The sequence below is a fragment of the Paramisgurnus dabryanus genome, chromosome 7 (genome assembly GCF_030506205.2).
Source record: "Paramisgurnus dabryanus chromosome 7, PD_genome_1.1, whole genome shotgun sequence".
Lineage (NCBI taxonomy): Eukaryota > Metazoa > Chordata > Actinopteri > Cypriniformes > Cobitidae > Paramisgurnus > Paramisgurnus dabryanus.
In genome coordinates, this window is record NC_133343.1 from 234203 (window position 1) to 261201 (window position 26999).

Below are 26999 nucleotides of genomic sequence, written 5' to 3' on the forward strand. Positions count from 1 at the left end.
TGCAGCCGCACCCACAACAACCATCCTGCAGACCGCTGAGGGTGTGTCAGTTTCACCTGAGCTTATCACACACACCAGACACACACACCAGAAACAAACACACACACCAGACACACACTGCTGTGCTGTAGACGGTGTGCATGCGTGCTAAAGATCTGATATGTGATGAATGTGGACTTTTCACCAGAAATTCTGCAGAAATTTCCATCATGAAACGCAGATATACGGCAAGCGTCGTCATATAGGGAAGCGAGTGATGACACAACAAACCAAACACAATCCACAACAAACAGACCGATTCACAGTTAAAAGAGAATATTAAAATCAGCTTTATTGAAGGAAAACACAACAGAAATATAAAATCAAAGACAAAGCTAAAAATGGAGCGTTGTTTGTTTAAGAAGCAGATTAAAAGTTGAAGTGTCTGTGGATTTGTCCAGTGCAAAACTGCATTTGAGTCTTTTCTTGATGTAGGGATGATTTCATATCGGCCAGTAGAGCAGCACCATCAGGACCGATCGGTTATAAACCCGGCATCACGTAGGCAATGTTATCTAGAGTGTTTGACTGATAACAGACAGATTCAAGGTCAGAATTAAATCATTTCACTCAACTCATGTTTATAATAATCCATCTGAAGAATCGGTACCAGCAGATGATGCGGACATCCGTTGAGCTCTGAAACCTGTGTGGTCAGACAGACCAAAGGACCCAAAGCACAGAGAACCGAGTCCAAGAGAACCGACAGAGAACCAGATACTGTCACCATCCCCTACATGAGACACACACACACACACACACACAATAATGTTGTGATGGTTTTGAGGCCCTGACACCGTCTCCGGTTACTCTCTGCATTCATGACACGTAAAGATCAAAGAGGGCAACATGTTCAGACTAAACTCTTTCTTTTAACTCACAGGTTTGTATGAGCGTTACTAGGAATCTGATCCCATCAAAACAAACTTTAACCAGTAAACGTAAAAGCCCACCTGCCGGACAGATGAGACGTGAGTGCGAGTGAATATACACCAGTCTGTTACCTCCGTCTCCTGTAGTCTACGGCCAATCAGAGACAGCGATTCGCCCAACAGGTGCAGGTGAGCGGCAGCATCGATGGGATCCACATCAGGGTCTCTGAGAGAGGAAAGCGTCGGCGTGTTTGCAGGTAGCAACGCCGATCCGTTCTGGAGCGAAGCGACTGCCGTTTCCTGTCTCTTCTGAACACTGACTCCTTCTGCAGGTGGATGATGACCTCATCAAACATCAACCAATAGAATCCACTTTAACACGTGAACTGTCAGGTTACTGACCTTTAGGCTTGCCGCCGTCTTTCGGCTGTCGAGACGTTTGATGTTGTTTGACGTGTTTGATGGCGTCCGATTTCATCTGTTTCCGCTGAAGATACTCTGATCTCTCTCGCCACACCTGAGAACCACCAAAGTGTGAGCAGAAGAGCAGCACCTTACACACGTGTGTCATCATGAGTAAAGATGATGAGGATGATGAGCACCTGTTTGTCTCCCTCTGGAAGCTGCTTCCAGGCATCAGCCAGCCGCTTACTCAATTCTCCGAAGTCTGAATCAACAACAACAACACCACCACCACGACAGATCGCAGACACTTTACAGTCTGATACAATAAACATTTATTTTATAATAACACCATATATTCTTAATACTTCATCCCATATATGAACATGACATGTACGGCTGTGTATTTTCAGTAAAACTACTCTCTCACACAATGCTACATTCCTAGAAAGGCCATGCAAATCAAGTTGTATTAAACAGCACATGACAGATCTCAGACACTGATACTTTGTCATGTTACGTACAGAATTCATACTGGGACTTCTCTGGGATGAATGCGTTGTGTGAATTTGTCCATGTGAGATTATAATGATGACAGACAGACTCACCGAGTCCCGGCTCCTCCTCCAGAATGCTGTTTCTGTACTCCTTATAAAAGATCTGATACGCAGTCAAAACTTTCTTTTTCTGAAAGACAATGAGAGCGAAACAATGAGAGATTAATGCTTCACACAGATTCATGATTACTGAAGTAAAATCTCAAATAACAGCTGTTGTTGTCGTCTACTAACTAAAGCTAGGGCCAAGATTTTTAAAATCATAGAGACCACAAACATGATTAAAAAGAATGGACGATTTAACACGTTTGTTCCTATAGTGCTCCTATGTGGTCATGACAGCGCACCATCAGATTAACTTCACAAACAACACCAGTCTCAGCTGAGAACACAGGAAATCTCGTGGAGATCTCGTGGCCAAACGTGACTTCACAGTAAACAAACACGGCAAACAACGTTCAAAAAGAAATGTCATTAATAAAATAGACTGCTTTTTTACATCTCTGATGTTCATCTCACTTTGGACTGTGCCTGCTGCTCATAAACAGATAGATTGATCACACGTCACTTACGGTGGATTATTATTAATGAACCGATCACAGATAACAGAAACCTGACTTATATATTGGTGGTTTAATGTGTTTACTCTAATGGGCTACTAAAATAAACACAATTCACATGCGGTTGGTCATGGGAGGGGTGTCTACAGAGAAATAATGTTACTCAGACACAAGACAAAGGCTTAAATCATTTCAAGTGCTTTCTTTCTTTTCTTTTAAACACAATGCCAGGTGAGAATAAAGTCCAATTATATAAAGTAATAATACTAGAAAAGATTACAATTCATTTCATCTACAAGAACTATGTTTGGATTAACTTGATTAAAAACTTTCTTGAAAGTATCAATAGAAAAAGATTTCTCACAGAGACAGAGGAAATACAATCTAGTAGAATATGTTGAATGGATGATGAATTCTGACAAGATGAACATTTTGGAGGATTTCAAGTGCTTGCCCTTAATGTTACACTTTTAAAACAGAAGATAAACAACCCTGCTATTCTTGCAGCGGATACATCACGTGTCCTGCAGACTTCACCTGTCTGTAATTATCAAACACCTCCATTAGCTGCTTCAAGCTGTGTTTTTAGCTCAAATCTGCAGGATGGTAGCTCACCAGGGTCCTACATTCATTTCTTAAAGATCTCTGATAGTACAGCAGCAGTACTCATGCTCCTAACCTCCAGCACAGACGGACAGTTTTTCTCTCCTTTGTTTGAAAAATCTCCTGGTATGAAGCGCTGTCAAAAGCATGACAAACCAGCAGATGGAGATATATCCCTAACCGTAAAGCCAGAAGCCATTGCAGAGTTTTCCCCTGAGCACGCCACAGGCTTTACCCAGCTACACGACAATGCTGCAAGCAGAGTTTCTAAAAAACTTCACCCTCGCAGGATTTGTATACGTTTGGTTTCAGTCACCTGATACTGCGTTGAGACAAACGGTTAAAGCGCATAGATAAAGCTTTGGTTTTAAAAATACCTGTGTCCGTGTGGATAGGACCTTAGACTTGTGTGGAAAGACAGCATATACTACATGGATAAACGTATTGGGACACAGCAAAAAATGTTAATTGTTAAATAAAGTGAAATAAATATACTATTCTGAATGTAACTTGTGCAATGGTGAGAAAATTAGCAAACTTATTTTTTTTGTTGTTTGTTGTGTTTTTCATTTTATTCGGCTTAGGCCAAGAATTTTCTTTCGGGGCATCCCTATGCAATATCTTCACACGGAAGGTGACGTTTAACACCCTGCCCAAGAGGATGCAGCACAGCTTGCAATGATGCTGCGGACAAACGCATGAAAACAGCGACATAGAGCGCATGCACATGTTGCAGGCTCAAATAATTGAAGTAAGTGACAAAATGTTTTAACCGAGAACCGAGCGCTCTATCCTCCCCATTATTAGCAGACACGCCCCTTGCTGCTGATTGGCTACATGTGTATTGTGGTACTCTGCCAGATACACTTTACCAAAGCGTTTTATCCAATGACTCAAATGGCATCATCAGATTTATCTTGTGCTCTTTCTCATCACCTTGTCTTTGCTCTTGCGTTTGCCTCCTTCCTCTCTCTTCTTCTTCTTCTTCTCCTCACGCCTGTGATGACCCCCACTGTGTGCACTCCATTCTGTGCTGCCATTGGCTAAGACAAGAGGTGAAAGATGAAAATGTTGCAGTGACATTCAGACTCACAGCTGTGTCGATGACGTACCTGCCGCTGCTGTTTTACTGCTGTGTTTTTTCTCACGATGTTTGTCCTTCTTTTTCTTACTCTTCTTGCTTTTCTTTTTCTTCTTATTATGAGATAAAGATTCGTGGATCGTAAGTTTCCCGCTGCCGTCGGCGGACGATGATCCGCTGCTGTCGGCCGCAACATCGTGACCTAATCCACCGTAATGACCTGACAAACACAATCACCGCATCAATCAAACACAACAACAACACGAGACTCCACACAGCTGGCAGATGAGTTGATGGCACCAGAGATGATGTCATCACGACTTCTATCACCTCTGGTGTACACCGGGGAAAATGGTTCACATAAACCCCAAACAAACTTTTATCTCTCTCTAAACCTGACAGGTGTAAGTAAACATCACGCCCACCTTCCAACTCCACCTCCTCGCCCACCACGGGCACCACCTGCGGCTGTTTCCTGGATGAGGAGACGTCTTTCCTGCGCTCCTTCGATGGGGAGAAGGAGGGACGCGGCGCTTCGGAGCCCACGGCTGTTGGGGAGGTGATGGCCTGCAGGAGACCCATGGCTGTCATGGTCGTCTGAGGAGAACCCGACGGGTCAGGAGACAACAAGTGCGACCGGTGACTCTCTGAAGACCGTTTCTGCTTTTTGTGGTGAGATCCAGAGCTGTGGTCTACATGGGAGACACGTTAACAACCCAAAACAAATTTAACAATAACACACACAGACACAGACAGTGACGTACCTTTGTAAAAATGTTCTTCATGTTTGGTTTTCTTCTTGTGAATCTCGCTGCTTGTGTAAAAGCCGTGAGAGTCCTGTGAAGAGCACAGTTCAGTTTCTGTTTGATGAGAGCAGATGATTTATATGATGATGATGATGATGATGATGTCAGTACCTTCAGTTGTTTCTTCGAGGACTTCCTGACCTCTGCATCAATGATTTCTTCTTCTCTTAGCAAATCTTTGTAAGATCTTCTCTTCTCTCTCTGACTGCGACCCGCGACCAGACTCACCTCACTCTCCATCTACACAAATACACCCGTGTTTATGTCAATTTAAAGAAACTTTATTGGCATAATTGTGTCTCTTACAATATTGCCAAAGCATTATACATAACACATACAATAACTCAATAGTAAGAAACATTAAGGTGGATTAAGTTAAGGTGCTGTGTGATGGATGAAGTACTACTGCAAATAAAGTCATGGGACATTTACAAAATAAAACAGACTTTGAAATATAAACCTTTGAAGTATATAAATGTCATGAAAATTATTTAATTACAGTTAAAGTGATTTTTTAAATGTAGTAAAATAATGTTTTAACTGTAATAACCATGTTGTTTTATTTGTACATAAGCCATGGTTCATTTTCTTAAGGGCATGTGTGTATTTATATGTGTGTGTATTATATGTATGAGTGATTGTTTAGAAGTGTATTGTTTATAGCTGCTAACACGCTAGCCGGCTAAACTTATTTATCAGTGTATAATCCATACAAACTAAACACTGCTCCTCTGGTGGAGAGAATAACTCAATATGTTCGTTTTTATAATACTGATCAACTGTAATTTCTTGAATTAAAGCAAATGCATTTAATTACCTTTATAAAACATTAAACCCCTCTTGTAGTCATCTTGGCCGTGCGTCAGTTTCTCACCGGATTGTAACTTGGCGCGCCGTGACGTCATGGCGCACGTCAGCGCCTCTAGCGGTCTGGCGGTGTATTGTAGCGTGACGGTAATCTACCAAACCCAGACAGGAATGCGATACAAGATCAAGAAGTCAACAGATTTCTGTCCTGCAGTTTTCAGCTATTGTGTGTCTGTTGTTGTTTTTTCCTTCTTCCTAATTTATTGTGTCTGCTAATGCGCTCCGTAACCAAAGTCAAAATGAAAACTATGTACTATATAAATATTACACATTCAAGAATGTAAACTGCGTTTAAATTGCTTGTATTTGAACACATTTCTCCAGTATATATTTATTCGTGTCAATATTTACACGCAGTGACTGACATCAGCAGTACAAACAAAAAACTTCAGATTGTTTGTCTGAGTCATGTTTACTGAGCGCGTTCTGCTGGCTCATGGTTAGCGCGTTCACGCTGAGTCACGGTTATGCTTTTCTATTATCGCTCACACGCACACAACAAATCAAACACACTACAAATCACACACAACGCACAACATTTACACAATAAACATTAACCTGAAGTTCTCATACATCCGCGCGCTCTCGTGTTGTCAGATATTTAACATAAACTCGCAGTAAAATTAAACGTTTTGATACTTTAATGAGATTTAAAGTCGAATTATCAGATGCCAGGTTGTTTGATTTAAAAATCAGATTTCTGAGATCAGATAAATGAAAGGACGTTGGATTTCCACATATGCACTCTAGATCACGTGATGAAATTTTGTTCAGAGTCATGTTTTCAACATCACACCTCGAGCTCCATGTGTTGAGTCATGTTTAGTTCTGGACCTCCTCCTCCTCCTCCCATTGTCCTGTGATCTGCTGCTGTTACCCTGTCTCACTCACTCATTGTGTCTTTGTGTAAGAGAGAGAGAGAGAGAGAGAGTATATAAAGCAGATCACTCCAGTCAGACTCAGATCATTCATTATCAGACATCAGAAGCAAACGTTCATCTGCTGAGTGAGTAAATCTTTTGTCTATCTTCATTTTTAAGCTTTTAAAACAGAGATATTTGTGTTGTCAGCTGTGTTTTATGTTTATCACAGTGGATTCTTTAATTCTATAGAATTGCAATGATTTGTGTTTAAAGTCACAGGCTGTGTTTTCGTTTTTGCTCAGAGAAATGAATACGATGGAGAAACCCCAGACACAGCTGATCACAGACAGGTGAATCTCTCAAACTCTCTTCTGTCCTTAAATGTGATTCATTTGAAGAGATGTTTAGCACATAACATAAAGCACAACAGCATCAACAGACAGACAGACAGATTATTGAAATTTGATGTCAGACAGTGGATAATAATGATTGAATCGGTAGTTGTCGCAGTTGAATGTAAAGGATTCAGTGATGATGATGTTTATGGGTGTGTGTGTGTGTGTTTCCTCGCAGTGATCTGTCTGAACAGATTAAAGCCGTCACTAAAGACAGTCACACCAGAGCAGAAAACACTGAACTGATGCTGAGCTACCAGAGAGGACAGGTGTCCCTAAAACAATATCAGGTAATCTGTCAATCATCTTTATCCAGATCGATCTCAGCTAATGGAGTTTTAGCGATCGACTGATAAAAAACTCATCTGATTTGTGTCCTGCTGTGTTTTCAGATGCTTCTGTGTTCGCTCTATAAGATTTATGAGGCGTTAGAAGAAGCTCTCGACAGGAACGCCGCACACGACTCCGTGGCTCCCATATACTTCCCACAGGAGTTGGCACGTCTGCCGTCCATCGGGAAAGACCTGGAGTATTTCTACGGTCAAAACTGGAGAGAGAAGATCACAGTCCCGGCCGCCACGCTGAGATACGTCCAGAGACTGAAAAAGGTGAACAACCAGATCCATCTAGTTTCCGAAACTACCAATAGCCTTGTTAATAAAGTTGTAATGACTGACTGGTATCCTGTTCTCTAGCTGTCTGTATCAGATTAGCTGAAAACCTTTTAAGAGGACATTTGATACAGTCTGAAAAATATTTATCATCTCATACTGTATTAATAAAGCTCATGTTTTCTCATTAAGGTGGGCAGAGATCACCCTGAATACCTGTTAGCCCACGCTTACACGCGCTACCTCGGTGACCTGTCGGGTGGTCAGGTGCTGGGTCGCATTACCCAGAAGTCTTTGGGACTGAAGAACGGAGAGGGCTTGTCATTTTTCTCATTTCCTGCGGTTAGCAGCCCAAACCTCTTTAAGCAGCTGTACAGGAGCCGTATGAACAGCGTGGAGCTGACGGAGGAGCAGAGGAGAGGAGTCCTGGAGGAGGCCATCACTGCGTTTGAGCTCAACATTCAGGTGAGGTTTCGTTGTGTACTCATAAGTGATGATCATTTTATTATTCATCAGAGGGAATTGTTAAGTGATTTTGTGCTCCTCAGGTTTTTAATGAGCTGCAGAACTCTGTGTGTGAGTCAGAAAACAACATGAGACAGAGACACACAAAACAAAAAGACAACACAACGACTGCAGGTGAGATACACACAAACAACACAACACAAAGAGAAGAAGTGTTTCATTACAACATTCAACATTAAATTATGTTTGTGTCTCCTCAGATCTTCCAGTGTCTGAATCGAGCAGCTCGTCTCTGATCCCACAGTTTGTGCGAACGCTGTTGGGTGTGTTTGTGATTCTGGCTGTCGGGATGGTTTATGTCTTTTAAACAAACACAACACCTGCCACTCACCTGTTTATTGTGTAATAACGTTCACATGTTTAATAGAACCTCACTTCAATGCATTCATTTAAAACACACATCACTGTATTTTTACTGTACATGAATTCAGATCAGATGTATAATCTGTGTTTAATATTTATTATTATGCATTTCATTTAATCAGACTCAATCCAGAACTGAATGCTCAGAATTTTTTTGTATATATATGTATATACATATGTAGTTGTTGTATTAATACTATATTTTTGTAATAAACTCGTTTGAAGATTTATTTGATGAAATGTTTGGTCTCTCATATGTTTCTTTAATACATGTAGCAAGAAAATGAAATTCTCTATCATTTTCTGCGGACCCCTGAACCTCAGTTTAAAAACACCTGGTGAAGTCTAAGTAATACGCAGAATAAGAAAGGTCAAGAATTTCCGTATACCCACTTTAATACTTAAAGAGTAACTTAACCCTTAACCAATGTTTTTTAGTTAATGATCTGTAAGAATGGGGCTTTATTAGTGCTGTTCATTGATTTGAGTAACTTTTTTGACATTTGGGTATCAAGTGTTTCAATACTACAATATATGGTGTAAAAACGTTTGAGTGCCGCCCTCTTCAGGTTTAAAAGTGGCTACTGCGGTTGAATTTTCCTGTTGGATGTTGCGGTACCGAGTGATGTAAGCAGTACGATCCTACGTAAGCAGGTTCAAGCTCACCACGTCTTTGTTACGATCTCACCACACACTTGGTACGAGCTCAGTTCATCCCCTCTATCTTCATTGGGATCTTCCCACTTTTTGTATTTTTCAAATATTGCCAGTGGGTGGAGTCAAGCTCAGACCAGGCGTTTTATTTACTCTTTAACAGCCAGAACTTTCATTCATAAATTATGATGTGAAGCCCTGATATATACCTTGGTGGGTCAGTACCTGCAGAGTTTACCTCGATCAAACACACCTGAGCATGCTAATTAATATCTTCTTGGAAAATCCCAGGTAGGTTTGTTTGATCAGGGTTGGAACTAAACTCTGCAGGGCACCAGCCCACCAGGGTAGGATTTGAAAAACCCTGCATTAGGCTACAGCTGCATCCGAAAGCTTCTGACAGGAAGGAATCAAGACAAAATTCAATGTTGGGTTTACTTCCCGTCTCCTGAGATACCATCATTGTCCTGTCCCACAATCTATGCATGTGTGCGTGGGGAATGTGATGGGTCGAGTTCAAAACAATAAAATGGCAGCCAAGAAGTTCTGACTGTAGTATTTTAGTATGAAATTAGTATTGTAGTTGTTAAATATTCGATTAGTTATCACATATGTGCTTTCTGTTTATATTTCAAATAAAATTCCATTTTGCTGCTTACTAAGGCTGTCCGAACGCAGTTATTGCCTCATGAGGCAGCGGGGCAACCAGTCAGCAGCTTAAGCTTTCGTACACAGCCAAAGGCATGAAGGCAGCTCTGGGAAACGCATTCAGATAGACTTCATAGTCAGCGTAATAGAATTCTGTTTGATTTATTTATAAACAGAGCACCTTTGTGATAACTAATCGAATATTTAAAAACTACAATAATAATTTCTTAATAGAAATTCAATCAAAAGATGTAGAAAGTGAAAAAACACATTCATTTACACAACATTTGTGATTCAGACGTTTTTTTGGCAACTCGATCACATTCCCCCCCATGAATGCCCAAGCACAGAATTGTGGGACAAGACGATGAAGATATAGGAGACAGAAAGTAAACATAACATTAGATTCAGATGTGCCTGCTAGAGTCACTTTATCTTGAGTTTGACAATGAGTTTATAAAAGCACCATCAGACGCTCATCAGTACCAAAACAGTTTGATTGTCAGCAGTTTCTATTCGTGTGGTTTGTCAGCTCAAGGTTATTGAGTTCACAGACTGTGCTGAGAAATTTGGACCAGTACACAAACTTAACTTCAGTCATTCTGAGAGAAGAAATGCTGGATATCATGGCTAACAGAATAACAGCATTCACTGATATCAAGAAAACTTTCTACAAAAACAGAGATTCACAAGCAGATAAACAAGACATCCAAAAACTTCATAGAAGGCACAGCGACAATGAACCTTTATCATTGCTCCTTCACTAAATGTTTTCCAAACATCACATTATCACAACACAAAAACACACAAGTGTGAACATTATATTTTAGATTTATAATGTCAAAGCAGTTAAAGTATGACAACAGATTATAGCTCATTTACAACATCATTTAATGTTTTTTACATTAACTCAGTGAATACATACATTTCTATTAAATACATCTGATATGAATTCATAAGCGGCCACACGCACACCAAAGGCTGAAATCAAATCTTTATAGAAGTGTTGAGGTAACAAAGCTGTGGTTGTGTTCAACGTGAACGCAGAAGCAAATCTTCAGAGTCGATGGAGGCTTTCAGAGAGAGAAGAGCTCATCGTCTTTCTGATCCTGTTTGCTGGTTTGCTGTCGAGGGCTTGTGTGACTGACGCATGCGGATGACGTTTGCTTCATAGAGGGAAGATGATCTGCAGCTTTTGCTCGGTTGGCTAAAAACTTATCAAAATCTGTCAAAGAATTAAAAAGCAGAAATCAGATGAGTGACTTTAAATATATTTGATCAGGTATAGTATAGCGTGACTGATCATCAGATTCTTACCCTCGCTGGTCACACCATCATCATCATCAACGTCCGGCTGCAAAATAACATTCATTAATCCCACATCAGAAACGCTCATTCATTGCTATATTGCTGATCTAAGACTGAAGTGGGAGAATATTTTCTTTACCGATTCTGTGGTCAACCAGTTTTCAATATCATCCATAACAGAGCTATGTGGAGCTGGAATCTGACAGGATACAAAATACCACACATAGGTCAGTCAAATCTTTAGTTTAACTAGGCTTACATAGTAAACTATCTAGAAGAACAAACACACAACACATGATGTCATTACTAACATCACAGCTTCACATTGAAAATAATCTGTTATTGATTAATGAATTAATTAAATGTTAAAAACGCTTCAGTAACACCACAATAAAAACCCACCAGACTCTCACAGTAAATCCACTGAGACTGACGGATCCAGCTGCTCTCAGTGTCCTTTACAAACAAACAAACAAACAAACAAACAAACAAACACACCCATACCCACACACACACGCAGACGCACACATATACACATACACACGCGCATACACACGCGCATACACACACACACACAACACACACACACAGAACCACACACACACACACACACACACACACACACACACACACACACACACACAGTTTTTTTTAGTTAGGGTTAGTAGCCGGTCAGTACATGAAAAATTAACAGCACACAAACAGTGAGAGATGAAAACATTCCTCAGCTTTAATAAAGGAAACTTGTTTACCATATCTTCTACATCTTAAAATATCCTAGGAAATCTTTTTCATCTTTCTCATAAAATGTGGTACAACTACACTGGCCAGACAACAGTAAAGTATAAAGTATACTTGGCTCTCTGCATTTGTGCGCTTCCCGTATGCCTTAAAAAGGGAGGTCGACCTCACAACCCGTCCAACTTGTAACCCAATTTTTGAGACTTTATGCATACAACAGCGCATGTGCGAGGGAAACGAATACACACAGTAGTGTGCAGTTGTTAAAGAAGAGTGCAGAAGCTAAAGCAGAAAGAAATTATTACTTGATGAGCACTTCATCCAAAAGTAACCACGTTTATACAATCTGTATTTAAAACCTTTTATCCTTCATTTACGAATGTCTGGTAAATCAGTGGTTCTCAAACTTTTTCAGTGTGCGGCCCCCCCCCCCCCTGTGTACAGTGCATCCCACTTTGTGGCCCCCCTTGTGTATGGTGCATCTCATTGCGCCCCCCCCCCAAAGATAAAGTATGACATATTCTAAAACTTACATTTTTAATTAATTAAATTACGCAATTTGCATAGGGCCCCGCACCACTAGGGGGCCCCCTTGATCTCAAAATAATTTAAATACCATTATACCAAATCAAAAATATTAATCAATTCTTGTTAGTATTGACGCCTGGGCTCAGATTGATAAAAGTACAGTGTGAGTGCGTGCATCTGGGCGAGTAGGGAGGGGTGACATGCTCATCTACTCATAATGCTTTCATCAGAAACAGACTCCTCTGGTAGATCGTAAATTAGGCAACAATCTATTTAAATTCACACTTCAAGCAATCTTCAAACAAATTAAAGAGAAACTTGAGATCTAAGATTTAAAGTGACAATTGCCAGAGATGGAGCAGGCTGACACAGAGATGTGTCTGTAGCTAAGATCACAGTAAGACCACAATAAGCTGTTTAAAATGTTTATATTATATATCCTTTTACTGCATGATCATATATGTTGCTGAATCACTGTGTTTTAACACTATAGTGATGTTTGCTTTACCTTAGTGTGTATTATAATTCAATATCAATGCTCATCGGAATTAAAGTCACTTAATCTGCCCTTGATCTTGTCACATTCTTGGAAATAGTACTGTATAGCAGAAAAAACTTTATTTTCTAAAGGCCACAAAATTTTGCATTTCATTTAACCCGGCTGAATCGCCACACTGGTTTCCTTCTTTCATATAACAATCATCTAAGGGTGAAGACATTTTGAACGCGTCCTCTTTCGACCACTTTCAACCACATTCAGAGGTAGTCGAAACCCCTTTAGATTGGATTGCTTTTGTAGTGTTAACCATATGTGGTTAAATGTGTTTGAACAGCCACACACGACCGCCTTCTCTCCGCCCATTTATCTAATCTGAGGTACTAAACACAACTTTTACGTCTTTTTTGACTTCTGGTGTGAACACACAGTGAACAGCGCTATTTTTTTAGCCTTTCATTGATAAAACTAAAGCGGCTGATCTCCGTAGTTTTGTAAGTGTGTGAAAGTTGCGCCATTCTATTTCATCGATTGCGCTGAAATATCAGAGAAAGCTTTAACATATACACGTACAAAACACTGTGCAGCATGTTTACTAGCTAAACAAGCAGCGGACTCCGACATAATATTATTTCGCGTCCATATAAACTCATATAATCATTACTCCCGCTCGCGTTTGAATGACAGCGGAAAGACTCGCCCACCGTCTCACGGACCACCCCCTCACAGTACTCAGGACAGATCTTAATATCAAGTGTAAACAGCCCCTAAGAGTAAAGGTGTACTGACCCCTGCGGTGACCTGCAGTCGTGTGTCAAGCGCTTCAGCGAGACCTTCAACAGCTCCTGGATCTTCATACCGAACACTACACACAAACACATCAAATCTCATTTCAGTTCACTCAGAAGAGCTGTTGAGCTGTGAATAAATGTCACAAACCTCTTTCTCTGTTCAGCCAAAGAGCTGCTTCTCGTCTGAGCAAACATATCAAACTCTTTATCTGCATGTACTGAGAGAGAGAAAGAGATGCACAGTCTATTATCTTAGGACACAAAATATCACAAAAAATGAAAATATTCCTCACCTGAACTGTTTATGTTGGTGGATGGATTGTGGGCTGTATTGGCTTGATTGGCAGCTGAGAGATTGTTGTGATTGGATGATGGTGACACAGGATTCAGATCAATTAGGTTTCCTGTATCGGTCTGCTTAAAAAAAATCCAATAATTAAATCATTTGAAAAGTATAAACAATCAGGCAATACATGCACACCTGCAAATCTCAATCATGAAAAGGTTAGGGTAAAAATATTTTTACCATATTTTGCTGTGAGTAACTTTAAAAGAAAATGGCATTGTTCATTCAGCACCAATATTATAACAACATTATACCCAACTGAATTCACCATTGTTAACAATAAAATAAAGATTAACCTGTGCCTCCAGATGATCTGTTTCCCCTCTCTGCATCTTATTTAATCTATCAAACCTTTATCGAAAGAAAGAGAGACATAAAGTTTATAAACATAAAGGAGTTTGGGTAACACTTTAGTATAGGGACCAATTCTCACTTTTAACTAGTGTCTTATTAGCTTACATATTAGCGGTTTATTAGTGCTTATAAAGGACATATTAATGCCTTGTTCTGCATGACCATATTTTACATCCATTAACCCAATCCAATACCTAAACCTAACGTCTACAACAACTACCTTATTAGCTATTAATTAGCAGTAAATTGGGAATTTACTAAGGCAAAAGTCATAATTAATAATCAATAAGTGTTCCCCATACTAAAGTGTTACAGGAGTTTGTTTTACAGCAGCATTTAAACTCATGTCAAAACCTTTCATAGCGGATGAAGATGTTGTTCAGGTCATCATTCATGACCAGAAGTTCTCCGATCATCTCCTCTTCGGAAAGATTAGGAATCAACTCCACAACCCTCTGCTGCATCTGCTTGCACACTGAAAACAACTGCTGCTCACACACAAACACACAGACACACACAGACGCACACACACATCAGTGAGAGAAACAAATATATTTGACAACAACCAATCTTATCAAGCACAGCTACTAAAGCAACAACAAAAAAAATCCAAAGAAAAAAGTGTAAAACACGCACGCACGGACGCACCTGTAGTAATTCTGTATCAGATGCTGTAGTTTCTCCAGGTTTGAGTTGATTTAACATCTCAGTCATGACAGTCAGATTTCCTTTCACCAAATCCAGCTCAGATCTTATTTTCTGTGGATATTAAGCAAATTAAACAAACTAATACTGACCACCCAGGACAACTGACCCCAAAATGCTGACCCCTACACCACTGACCTAAAAACTACCCACCATAAATTTACTGACCACTCTAAACTATTAATCCCAAAAGTACTGACCTCTCTAGACCACCTACCTTAAAGATAACCCCCAAAACTACTGACAACAATAGACCCAAAATACTGACCACTCTACTGACCACTCCAGACCACTGACCCCAAAACTACTGACCACTCCAGCCTACTAACCACTAAACCAGTGGTGTCAGGTGGGCCACAGTTTTATGCCATTTTATGAAATATATGAATTTATCATAACGCAACGCATCATAACCTGAGAACCACGCCCACCGGGGGAACACAATCCATCCGTCTCCATTGACTTTGTATTACATGAGGCTGCCTCTTTGTCATTTCTGGCTTATAACAAAAAAACAGAATAATGCCTAAAGCTGCTGTGTGACAGGGTGCACTGCTAACAAGCCAAATAACCCAGAAATACGTTTTTATAAGCTATGGACCCCAAAAACTAGCGTTAAAGACACAAAAGTGGAAACAGGCAACTTTTTATAGTACTACTAATATATAGTATAATATACTAAATATACTACCAATATGGCGCTTTTCCATTGCATAGTACCCCACGGTTTAGTTTAGTTTGGGTCGGGTCAGCTCACCTCACTTTGGCGTGGTGTAAGATTTAAAAAATATAGGAATTTATTACTTGGTCACAACTTGTTACAACCCCCGTGCTGATAGTGATCAAAAACTATTGTCACAGCTGTTTATCCAATACAGTGGGGGTTAAAGGTGATCTTCTGATTGGTCAATTTGAATGCATCAAGTTAGGTTTAGTCACATGGTCAAGAGATAGAGGATATAGGTCAAGGTTTTTATGATTTCTGGGCTTTTGCATTTTGGCTTTTGCGTTGGCCTTCTCCCTTTCCTTTTCTTCTTCACCTGAGCTCTGGGGTTCCAGTTCTCAAGTGTGAATCTCTTTCTTCTAAACTTTCTTTCTCTATCTTATCAGGTAACATCTCACATACATTGGAAACAGTCAATTGTTTGTATTATTTACCGTTTCATATATTTATAGTGTAACCATTTCAACTGTAACTTTAAGTCAGTACTGTAATTAAACCTTTTCATTTACAAATCTGTTGTTTAGTTTTGATTTAGTGTTAATACTTAAACGCTCCATATTGCAATACAATATAATTTGTACTCTAGCAACGCTCTCAGATATATTGTGTCCGAAACCCGGGAACGATTGCAGTTTTGTTCCCCTTCCGAAACCTGAGATCCCTTACAGTGGTTAGCTTTTCCATTAAGTTTAGTATCACTTTGCAGTGGGAGGGATTATAGGCGTGTCGTTATATTTGCGCTGCCTACTGCTGTGACATCATACAAGTGAGAGCGTTGTTGTACATTTATTTATTTCTCAGTCTGCCACAAAGTTAAAATTGGCCACCACAAATAGATGTTTGCACAATGCGTTTATCACTACCTCTGTCTCACATTACAGTTTCTGTACAAACCAGCGTGGTGTCAGTCGGGGGCGCTCCGCTGAGCCTCATTTAAGTTGCATTTAGCATATATTAAGGCTGACGTGCACGTCGCAAATGTGCCACCACAAACTGCAAGAATTGAAAAAAACTGTTATGTTGTTCCTGATTCTCAACCTGTGGATGTTTTTCATCGCTAAAAGGGAGTTTGGGAACTTATAGCAGAACACAGATGACAACATGTTTGCTAAAGACAGCGCAAGCTCGCACAAAGGTAAAGCTAATATTTACATTATGGCGATGACGCTGTAGTGACAATTCTCTCAGACCAATCAGTGATCTACAGTGTTTTCGCGTCACGTTTGGTATCAGCTCGGGTCGCTTGCAACCCCAACCGAGGTGGTACGAAAAAAGTATCGGGTACTACGTACTGCACCCAATGGAAAAGCTCCCAAAAGTAAGCTGACCCGACCCAAACTAAACCAAACCCTGGGGTACAATGCAATGGAAAAGCGCCATATTAGTAGAACAGCGCTCACTAGAGGGAAACGTAGTCAACAGCTTACAGCTCGACAGCTTATAAAAACTTATTTCTGTTTTTTTTTGGGCTTGTACACCCTGACACACAGCAGCTTTTAGGCATTATTCTGTTTTTTTTGTTATAAGCCAGAAAAAAAGAATGGAGACGGATGGATTGTTTTCCCCCCAGTAGGCGTGGTTTTCAAATGGGGGTGGTGATAGCGTAGTGGATAAGACACACGCCTTTGGTGTGAGAGACCCGGGTTTGAATCCACTGTGACACACCATTGTGTCCCTGAGCAAGACACTTAACCCCTAGTTGCTCCAGAGGCGTGCGACCTTTGACATATATAGCAATAGTAAGTCGCTAAGTAGCGTCAGCTAAATGAAGAAGTAAATGAGCATAACTGCGCTCTGTCTCTATTAAACTTCAGGCAACCAACAGAACAGTATTATATTATTTGTGATTGTTTAATTAAAATTCTTTGTTTTAGATTGTTCTGTATCACTCATTTTCTTTGAAATGGCACAAGGGGCGTGAACCCTACACCAGGGGAGCACCACTGCTCTAAACTATATCCCATTATAAATCAAATGTTTTCTTAATTGTCCTAAAGACCATCTATTTATGTAAAATGAGTGTGTTGAATACCTGTTCTTGTGAAACGGGGGTCTGTTGCGATGGTGAGGAGAGGTTTGTACTCGGATCAGACGGCGACACAGACATCTCATTCTCTTGAATACTCTGAGTTCAGAGAGACTTAATCATTATATTTCTGATCATGAATCAGGGCAGCTTTAATAGTTGAAAGAGATTTACCCTGTTAGGTGTGTGTATAGGGGAAAGAGAGTCTAGATCTGTCATGGGAAACTCAAGTCCCCTCCGCCTCAAATCTTCATAAACACTTACAACTCCAGAAAGAGACGGAGTGTTCCTGAAGGCATCGGCCCACGCCTGAAACACAGAGCCCAGCATTACCACTCTACCTGACTCGACCTGGGTCATTATATCCTTAAAAAAAATGTATTTCGTTCTGTAATTAGTTTTTTTATTTCAGTTTAGTTTTAGTTCTGTTTAGTAGTGTATAAATCCTTTTGATTAAGTTTTTTTATGCCTTTCTTTTAGTTTTTATTTACTGTTAGTCTTGTTTTAGTCTTTAGCGTAATATCATGGTAGCGGTGGTCAAAAGTTGACATACACCTTGCCAAATCAGGAAAGGATTTTATAAAATAAGGTTTGTTTGGCATTTAGTCCTAACCCTAACCCTGCTCTGTGCTTTATTTATTATCACCATATGTCTTTGAATGTTGTTATTGGTGAGTTTGGGTCCTCTAAACAGTTGAGAAATGTTTATCTGTGGAGAAAAATGCTACGCTTGGTACTTTTCTTTTAGACGTCCAATCACAGTGGAGGAAAAGTATGACAAATACCACAACAACCAATTAGCTCATCCTACTTGTACAAACTTATGTCTGTGTACAACGACAGAAAATCAATGCAAAGTTTAATGTTCTGTTCACAAGTGTCCATTTTTGTACCAGAAGACATCCCTGGACTAACATAATATAATTATTTGTTGACTAAACAAATTGTTGATTATCTGCTAAATCAAACATATAAGATTAGATTAATCTTAAGTATAAGATTAGTTTAGCGGACATTCCATATCAAAATCATCAGCTGATGCTGCCAAGCATGACTTTACATAGTTTAAATGATTTAGTCTACAGTACACTGAAATAATAAAGTCTTCTTCAGTTAGTTTAATGGTTAAGCTAATCGTTGGCAATGAAGATGATGATCTCTGAAACTTTTTCTGAAACTCTTTACTTTAGTTAAGTCCCACAAATGCTACCATCAATTCTGATCACCATCCACTTGCTGTTATTTGAAGCAGAATCATGTTTAAAAAAAAATCCCATATTGGTCTCATTCACCATCACTGCTGTGCAGGTCAGGAGACCAAATAGACATTAAACTGTCACATACTAGTCAATAATGATCCAGCAACATCTGATTATTTATGATTCAGTAACTCTGTGTTTAACTGCTGGTCCAGCACCATTTAAAATACAAAAACTCAACTTTTGTTTTTCAAAATTTAATTTAGTTTTAGTTTATTTTAAGGTCCACATTATAGTTGCAGTTTAGTTTTAAACATTAGCTTTCATTTGATTTCAGCTAACGAAAATGTTTTTTTCCCCTAATAGTTTTAGTTTACGTGATAGTTTTCGTTTACTATAATAACCCTGGACTGGACGTGATAATCGACACCGTCACGCACCTGAATGAGGCTCAGCACTTTGTCGTGTAAGATCATAGGAGGGTTGTTTTTGGGCAGTATCGCTCGTACTAAAACCCCCTCCACAAACTCTTTTCCACAAACATAAACATGGAAACGATGGCCGCAGTTTTTCACACACGTCTCAAGAACCTGAAACACACAAAACCAGCCAATCAGGATACAGACATCTGCTCACAGAGGAAGTGATACACCTTAAAGTCACTTACCGTCAGAGCCAACATCACTTCCCTGAAGTTCTTGTTACCCACAATCCTCTTCTTTAAAGCTTTGACTGCATCTTTGGGTCTGAACAAACAACAGAAACACATTCAGACTCAACATGACGGTCAGTTTTACCCATCACTGAAGTCTTACCCATCATCAGTCTCATTGATGACATCACAGATCTCCAGGTTCAGGCTCCAGTCCTCTGCCTGCAGGGCAGCACTGGTGGCTTTTTCTGAAGACAAATGACCAGAAAGAAATAACACGGCTGACTGAATAGTTAAAATAAAATGACTCAATACATTACAGAATATTCATACCCGTCAACATTGGGATATGAAAATAAGGGAATTTTAATGAACACAACAACACTGCTTTTCATCCTCCACCCTCCCTCGGAAAAGGGTTGTGGGGATACAGCTATGGTGGATGTCATTTGACTGATATGTTACAGATATACTGACGCCTGACTGCTTTAGGTGAATGTAGCAAAGATCAAAGTGACTGGGATTTTTTATAAAAAGATTATAAATACGGGAGAAATACAGGGAATTATTTAAAAGGGATGATGGCGGGATAGAATGGTAAATACGTGAGTGTTGACAGGTTATTTTATTAAACCGATTCAATTCAAATTCTATTCAAATTAATTTTGTTTGTTTTATTCCAGAAGACTGTAGATGCAAAACATTTATGTACATTTGCAAAAGTCATCAAATTTAGAAATGCAAATTTCATAATGCAAATTTCTTACACCAACTCACGCGCGCGCGCGCGCGCGCGCGCAAACCCCCCCCCCCCCCACATGCGTTCATGTGACAGTCAGCTGCTTTAAGCGCAGTCTGAGGCTCATTTGTTTAAGGAAGAAAGCAAACGTGAAAATGTTAAATTAAAGAGGAAGTTAAATGAAGCTTCTGACTCTGAGCAGAATGAACTTTGACTCTTCGTGAATGTTTATTGTCGTTTACGTAAGACTCACCTTTAGCCGTGACGCGACCCGTATGGACGAGCACAAGTTCACTTTATTTTCACTTTTAACAATGACTCAATATTTTAATTTACGTTATTACATAATCGTCAACATTATTTCAATCATTGTTGAAGGAGTGAATTGTAACTTTTCATGCATCGATAAAACCTACAGACACGCGTCAATGCGCCGCATAAATAAATAACGCTCGCGTGAGAATGAAGTAAAGTTATTAATAGCGTAAAGTTTAACACTTACGAATCCTCTGGCCGACAGGAGACGAGAACGGACCGCCGATGAGAAACTCCATCACTATGTAAACCTGTGACGCGCGGCGCGTTCACAGCAGCTTAGAAGATAACTCAAGCGCGCTCACGCGAAAGTGCAATCAATCGATATCAGACCTGAAAGACCGTCGATGTTGCGTTTGAACCATAAAAATGTCATAGGCACGATTTAATAATGTGTCGCTTTACTGATGATGTGTTTAACATTCAAATTAATATCATGTGTATTGAACTCGAGCATTTTATGATGAAAAAAAAAACAATAAGAGCCTGAATCGTAATTGTATATGTTTAATTTTATTTTATTATAGCATTCTATACAGCTACTATAAGAAACAGTACATTAGTGACAATGAAGAAGATCAGGTGATGTATATATACAGTACAATACAGGTGCCATTATTAAATCATGAGACTGGCAGCACTTTTGCCTTGTGAAGAGGATTCACAGAAACAATAAACTTACTAAACTAGTACTTTAAAAATCTATAAGAACTAAAATAACACACACATACGCACGCGCGCGCGCGCGCACACACACACACACACACACACGCGCCAATCCTTATGATGAGGCATTGTTTAATTACATTACATAAATCATAACAAAAACAAATCTTTATTTTATTTTGCTTCTTTGGCTCTGGAGTTTGTTGGACAGTCATGATGGGATGCATGTATGGTCAGATGTGTGTTAATATGGGATTGGTCCGTAATGCGCTGTATAAGCTGCAATGATGCCGGCGGTGTCAGCCATGTGTTCACAGGCCAGATTGACTTCACACACCTCCCACAAACTGATATACAAAGAGATGAAAGAACACAATTACACACAAACTACTGAATAACACAGACATTAAACAGTGATGAGAGTTTCATCAGTGCAGATACATTATCAGACGTGTGTGTGTGTGTTTGTGTATTTGTGTTTACCTCTCCAGTTGTTGAAGAGTCAGATCGGCTGCATTGGCTGCGGCTCTTCTGCGTCGCAGAAGTCTTGCAGCCACATCTCTCTTCATCAGCACGTGATTGGCAGGTGTTCCTGAAAAACATTCATATCCCACATCAAGACTGAGAGGACCACAGATTATATTTGTATTTATCAAACATTCATCATCTGTTACCCCTTTATATTACACACAGACACATTTGTCTCTTACCTTCAGCGCTGGCTGAGTTTGACTCAGAGGATGAGGAAGAGGATGAGGAAGAGGCAGAATCAGATGTCGAATCAGATGCAGAATCAGATGCAGAATCAGACGCAGAATCAGATGCAGAATCAGATGCAGAATTAGATTCTGATGAAGAGGAGGAATCAGAATCGGCGGCAGATGAGGCAGATGATGAGAGAGAATCAGGAGCAGCGGTCTGAGAAGCCACCAAATCAGCCAGAGTATCAGCACCTGCGTCGACCTCTATGTACACTAGACGCACATACAGCACACTGTTAGGATCTCAACACTAATATATTGATACGCAAGCTCACAGACGTGTGTCTCACCTCCTGTAGAAGTGCAGAGAGACAGCAGAGCGCAGGCACTTAGAAGAGTCAAAGTCTTCATGGCTCCTCAGGATCTCCTCTTCTTCTCAGAAGATTGTGTCGCTTCTTCTTCTTCTTTGTGTGTCTGATGTCCATCTGATCGCCGCTGTGTTTATACTCGAACCTTCACCCACACAGACTCTTGCCGGAGTTTGTGATTGGTTTGAGAATGGAGTAACGTTCATGCCCCTTACTGCATTCCAACATCAACACACAGACACACCAGCTCCAGAAACCACAGACTGGACAAACGGACAAACACATGAATAGAAATGTGAGAAACCGAGCCAAAACCCATCCACACATGTGCCATGAAGGTCCGTTACAGAACGAGCCCATGTAGAGCTGGCTGGATAAAACCGAACGTTTGCCATATATGTGGGTCTAAGTAGGCGATGCTTCTAAATGTAAAACATATATTTTTCTTCAACGGTCAATTTATTTCATTTCAAGGTTTTAAATGTTCCTGGATTAAATCCGATATGTTTAGCCACTGAGATTCTGGGAGTGCACAGGAAAATCTCACTGGCAACTTATAGATGTAATAAATCTTGCTTCACTTCACTTTGTGTGTCTCCGTTATACTGCAGGATGCTTCATTCTGCTTGGCTGAAAAAACTTTCCACAGGTGTGCATTATTTTCCAGGTCTGTCGAGCGCATTACAGTTTGCATCATGGCCACATTCCCATCTCAGGTGTGCATTGTTCTCGAACAATTCAAGGACCTGTTGTCTATTATTCCTTACTTATGCAATCAACTTTTCTACACCCTTAACCCCGAATAAGTTGACTTTACTAGAAAATTGTGCAGAAAGTTGTTGCAATAAATCATTTTAGTTTTTACACAGGGTAAAACTAAACAGGTTAAGTTGTATTAACTTAGAACCTTTAGTTGGTGTAGCAGACAAATTTTTTTTTTTTTTTTTGAGGATAAGCTTTTAAAAATAATTAAGTTGAACAAAAAATAGTAGCCTAGGTTTAACTTAACACTTCTAGTTCAGTAAACTTAATGTTAAGTTGGGTAAGGGTTATAAATTGGGCTCTGTCCAACATCTCCACTTAATTAAGTTCAAAGATTTTCTATTTTTAATTAATTTATATTACTTTTAGGATTATAAATGGTATTATAACACAAAATTCATGACTGTATAAGTCAATCATTGAATAAACTTGATTCTCCAAAGAAACACAAATAAAAATAAATTTTTGACATGCATTGTCAGAACCGAGCCCTTAAGGTGACAATGAAGTAAAAAAAATCTAAAGTTTAGTTTCATGCACTCACATGAAATGTTCATGTGCAGAATTTTTTAATTAAGTTTAGTTTTACGTGCTTACGTGAAACTTTCGCACGCGCACGTGAAACTAAACTTTATTTAATTTTTGCTCTATGTGCCCTTAGGGGCTCCGTACTGTGGAGACAGAAATGCAATAAAATGTGCTAAACACTGTGCTAAACACCTGAACGGTGACTTCACAAAGTTATCATTTACAACAAAACAACATTAATAATATAAGAGCTTGAACATCTATGACATTAATGAATAAATCTTTAAATATTTAAAGTTCTTATCAGTTCTTATTCTGTGAAAAAGCTTTAAAAAAATCTAAATATTCAGGCGAAAAGGACTATGGGTATTCCTCACAACATGAACTGATAATTTTAAGCTCATGTTATTATGTATGTTTTAGTTTAATGCATTTTGTACACTGAAAAGTTATACTAAAAGTTAGTTAAAACTACATTTTTAAGCATACCCACTTTCAACGTTGAAATTTGGTTGAAATAAGGTCAGTTGTTTGTTCAACATTGAAACAACGGTGAATAGTAAATGGTTGCAAAAGGTTAAAAATCAAAGTTTAAATTTGATTGAAATAATGCAATTGTTGTTCAACGTTGAATACATTTTCAAAATCAAAAGGTAATTCAACGTTGATTCAACCTAGTCCTTGACGTTGATTTAAAGGTGAATCAGCATTGAAATGCCTGCTGGGTAGGTCCAAAATAAAATATTAAGTGATAATATTTGTGTTAATACAGGTATCAATGCAGCAGGTTTAAAGAAAGCTCTTAATAAAAGATCAGGAGAAGCTTAAACATTCAGGTCTGTGACTTTCAATCATCATAAGAGCGTTTGTAGTTCGGCCTCCGCGCCCAGCGGCCTTTTATCCTCCATCCCTCCTCCACCTCCTTCTCTCCATCTTGAACTTGGGGCTCAAGCCTGGCCTCAGGTTCGCTCTCTTTTCTCCCTTAAGGTTCAAGGACAGCAAGCCAAGTGTGTTTACCATCAATTATTCAGACTGAATAAGCAGATAAACTAGTGAAACAGCTATCAAACAAACTGCTTTCAAATCTGTTTGAATACACACAACTAAACACAATCACATCATGTTAAAGGCATCAGAGTTTACCGGGATCCCCCACAAATCCCAACTTCAATCACGGGCCGGTCACAACCTACCAAATATAAAATAAACTAAAACACAGCTGTAAGCATGAGGTTCATTTACAATGTTCCTGTAGGGCCGCGTGTATATTTAGTTCACAAGAAAATCTCATCATTCATTGTTGTTTTATTCTCATGAGCTGTTATCTTCATGATCATACTGCCAACATGTTAAAATTATATTCATTATTACTATTATAACTTATCATCAAGCATCTGAATAAATAAACATGGGCTGTTTATGAACTTCTCAAATCACAGATTCATTGAGACACATTATATACACAAGTCATGAATTAAAAAGAAAGAAACATCAAACACTTTAATATCTGGACACAAACCAGGTTTACAGTAAATGTGTCTCAATGCTGTAAAGGTGTACACAGAATAAATCTGAGACACGTGAACTCTCCTCTCTTGACCTCTTGACTCGCATTAAGAGAGAGATTTCTTTTGGCGTCTGTGCAGTGTAATTTCAATGTCTGGTACTGCGTCCGTTTCGCAGAATTACAGCAGCAGCGCTGGACGCTGTGTGTTGTGTTCAACACGTCCTGTCCAACGTATAATTTTCACTGTTGTGTGGATGGACGTTTTCTATGTTTGTAGTTCATTCCCAGTGCAAAAGCCAGGTGGACACAAAACACAGAACAAGAAAACCTTCAGTAACAAACTAAGAGAATGACCTAAACATCTAAGAACTGAAGATCTCAGAGAAGAACACCTACTAATGCATGCAGGGCTGAATTAGGCAGATATCCCCTAATAATACACATCCAAAAAACGCTCCCTTAAATTCTGGTCACACTTAAACTCAAGTCCCCCGAACACACTTCAATATGAAGCCCTTAAAACCCAAGAGAAGAGACCTAAAACCAGTCCCATCTGTCAACTGGCTCTAAAACTCCAGACCAGCACTAATGAACGCAAACAAACCACAATAAACCAAATCATTAAAGAAAGTCAAACTTTATATTTGGATCATTGGGATAATGAAAGTAAACTAGAATGTTATCGGGCACTAAACAGAAAATACAGTCTGTCAGAATATCTCTCCACAGTTAGAGATGTAAAGCAGAGGCGAATCCTCACTAAATACAGACTCAGTGATCACAGTCTGGCAATAGAGAAAGGCCGACATAGACAAACATGGCTCCCAAAAGAAGACGAATCTGTGTCCATTGTGACAGTGGTGAGATCGAGACAGAGACACACTTTCTCCTTCACCTAAAGGATTATTAGGAACACATGTTCTATTTCTCATTAATTCAATGGTGTAATGGTGTGTGGGATGTTTTCTTGGCACACTTTAGGCCCCTTAGTGCCAATTGGGCATCGTTTAAATGCCACGGCCTACCTGAGCATTGTTTCTGACCATGTCCAACCCTTTATGACCACCATGTACTCATCCTCTGATGGCTACTTCCAGCAGGATAATTCACCATGTCACAAAGCTCGAATCATTTCAAATTGGTTTCTTGAACATGACAATGAGTTCATTGTACTACAATGGCCCCCACAGTCACCAGATCTCAACCCAATAGAGCATCTTTGGGATGTTGTGGAGCGGGAGCTTCGTGCCCTGGATGTGCATCCCAAAAATCTCCATAAACTTAAAGATGCTATCTTATCAATATGGACCAACATTTCTAAAGAATTCTTTCAGCACCTTGTTGAATCAATGCCACATAGAATTAAGGGTTAAACACAGTATTAGTATGGTGTTCCTAATAATCCTTTAGGTGAGTGTATAAAGAGCTTAGAGAAAAACACTTTCATACCAGAGTTTCATAGCTCTTCAGATTCAGATGAAATGAAGATGTTACTGGGGGAAGACAGACACCCATCAGCTGCTGCTAAATTCATTTATCAGTTAAACACCATCAGAAATAATCCACAGCCCTGATCTTGTACAGTAATTTTATTTTACCTCTCATGTGCCTCTGTATACTAAATATCCTTTAATGTTATTTGTCTTTATATGCAGTAGTACTTCCTCCATCACCCAGCACCTTAATTTAATTCCACC

The 26999-nt window shown here is 39.5% G+C and overlaps 4 protein-coding genes across 7 annotated transcripts; 1 reads left to right on the forward strand and 3 right to left on the reverse strand.

The window, feature by feature from the left end:
* Positions 1–305: 305 nt before the first annotated feature.
* Positions 306–6047, reverse strand: LOC135783265 (HMG box-containing protein 4-like). Its single transcript, XM_065293943.1, has 12 exons — positions 5738–6047; positions 5032–5160; positions 4879–4951; positions 4540–4806; positions 4146–4334; positions 3970–4076; positions 1922–2000; positions 1514–1578; positions 1314–1428; positions 1044–1237; positions 650–772; positions 306–567 (listed from the first exon to the last, which is right to left on the reverse strand). The coding sequence occupies exons 2-12, from the start codon at positions 5158–5160 to the stop codon at positions 523–525; spliced, it is 1386 nt and encodes a 461-aa protein (XP_065150015.1). The 5' UTR covers positions 5738–6047; the 3' UTR covers positions 306–522.
* A 636-nt stretch (positions 6048–6683) lies between these two features.
* LOC135783264 (heme oxygenase-like) lies at positions 6684–8774 on the forward strand. 2 transcript variants are annotated; one of them, XM_065293941.2, is made up of 7 exons: positions 6684–6793; positions 6953–7000; positions 7224–7335; positions 7438–7653; positions 7849–8121; positions 8205–8295; positions 8382–8774. In XM_065293941.2, the coding sequence occupies exons 2-7, from the start codon at positions 6957–6959 to the stop codon at positions 8486–8488; spliced, it is 843 nt and encodes a 280-aa protein (XP_065150013.1). In that variant the 5' UTR covers positions 6684–6793; positions 6953–6956; the 3' UTR covers positions 8489–8774. The 2 variants fall into 2 exon arrangements, with proteins under 2 accessions (XP_065150013.1, XP_065098957.2); XM_065242885.2 differs by having other exon boundaries at positions 6761–6793; positions 6924–7000.
* Positions 8775–10828: 2054 nt separating this feature from the next.
* LOC135783263 (target of Myb1 membrane trafficking protein-like) lies at positions 10829–21063 on the reverse strand. Of its 3 annotated transcripts, none has more exons than XM_065293939.2 (16): positions 20958–21063; positions 19880–19964; positions 19732–19810; positions 19505–19654; positions 18040–18174; positions 17872–17964; positions 15059–15169; positions 14765–14898; positions 14353–14407; positions 14004–14124; positions 13859–13928; positions 13709–13784; positions 11557–11610; positions 11294–11353; positions 11164–11200; positions 10829–11071 (listed from the first exon to the last, which is right to left on the reverse strand). In XM_065293939.2, exons 1-16 carry the CDS (start codon positions 21007–21009, stop codon positions 10923–10925), a joined length of 1461 nt encoding a protein of 486 aa, XP_065150011.1. In that variant the 5' UTR covers positions 21010–21063; the 3' UTR covers positions 10829–10922. The 3 variants fall into 3 exon arrangements, with proteins under 3 accessions (XP_065150011.1, XP_065150010.1, XP_065150012.1); XM_065293938.2 differs by having other exon boundaries at positions 14004–14127; XM_065293940.2 differs by lacking the exon at positions 11557–11610 and having other exon boundaries at positions 14004–14127.
* A 204-nt stretch (positions 21064–21267) lies between these two features.
* On the reverse strand, positions 21268–22640 carry bglapl (bone gamma-carboxyglutamate (gla) protein, like). The gene is made up of 4 exons (XM_065242923.2): positions 22488–22640; positions 22147–22410; positions 21920–22028; positions 21268–21783 (listed from the first exon to the last, which is right to left on the reverse strand). The coding sequence occupies exons 1-4, from the start codon at positions 22546–22548 to the stop codon at positions 21681–21683; spliced, it is 537 nt and encodes a 178-aa protein (XP_065098995.2). The 5' UTR covers positions 22549–22640; the 3' UTR covers positions 21268–21680.
* Positions 22641–26999: the final 4359 nt, after the last annotated feature.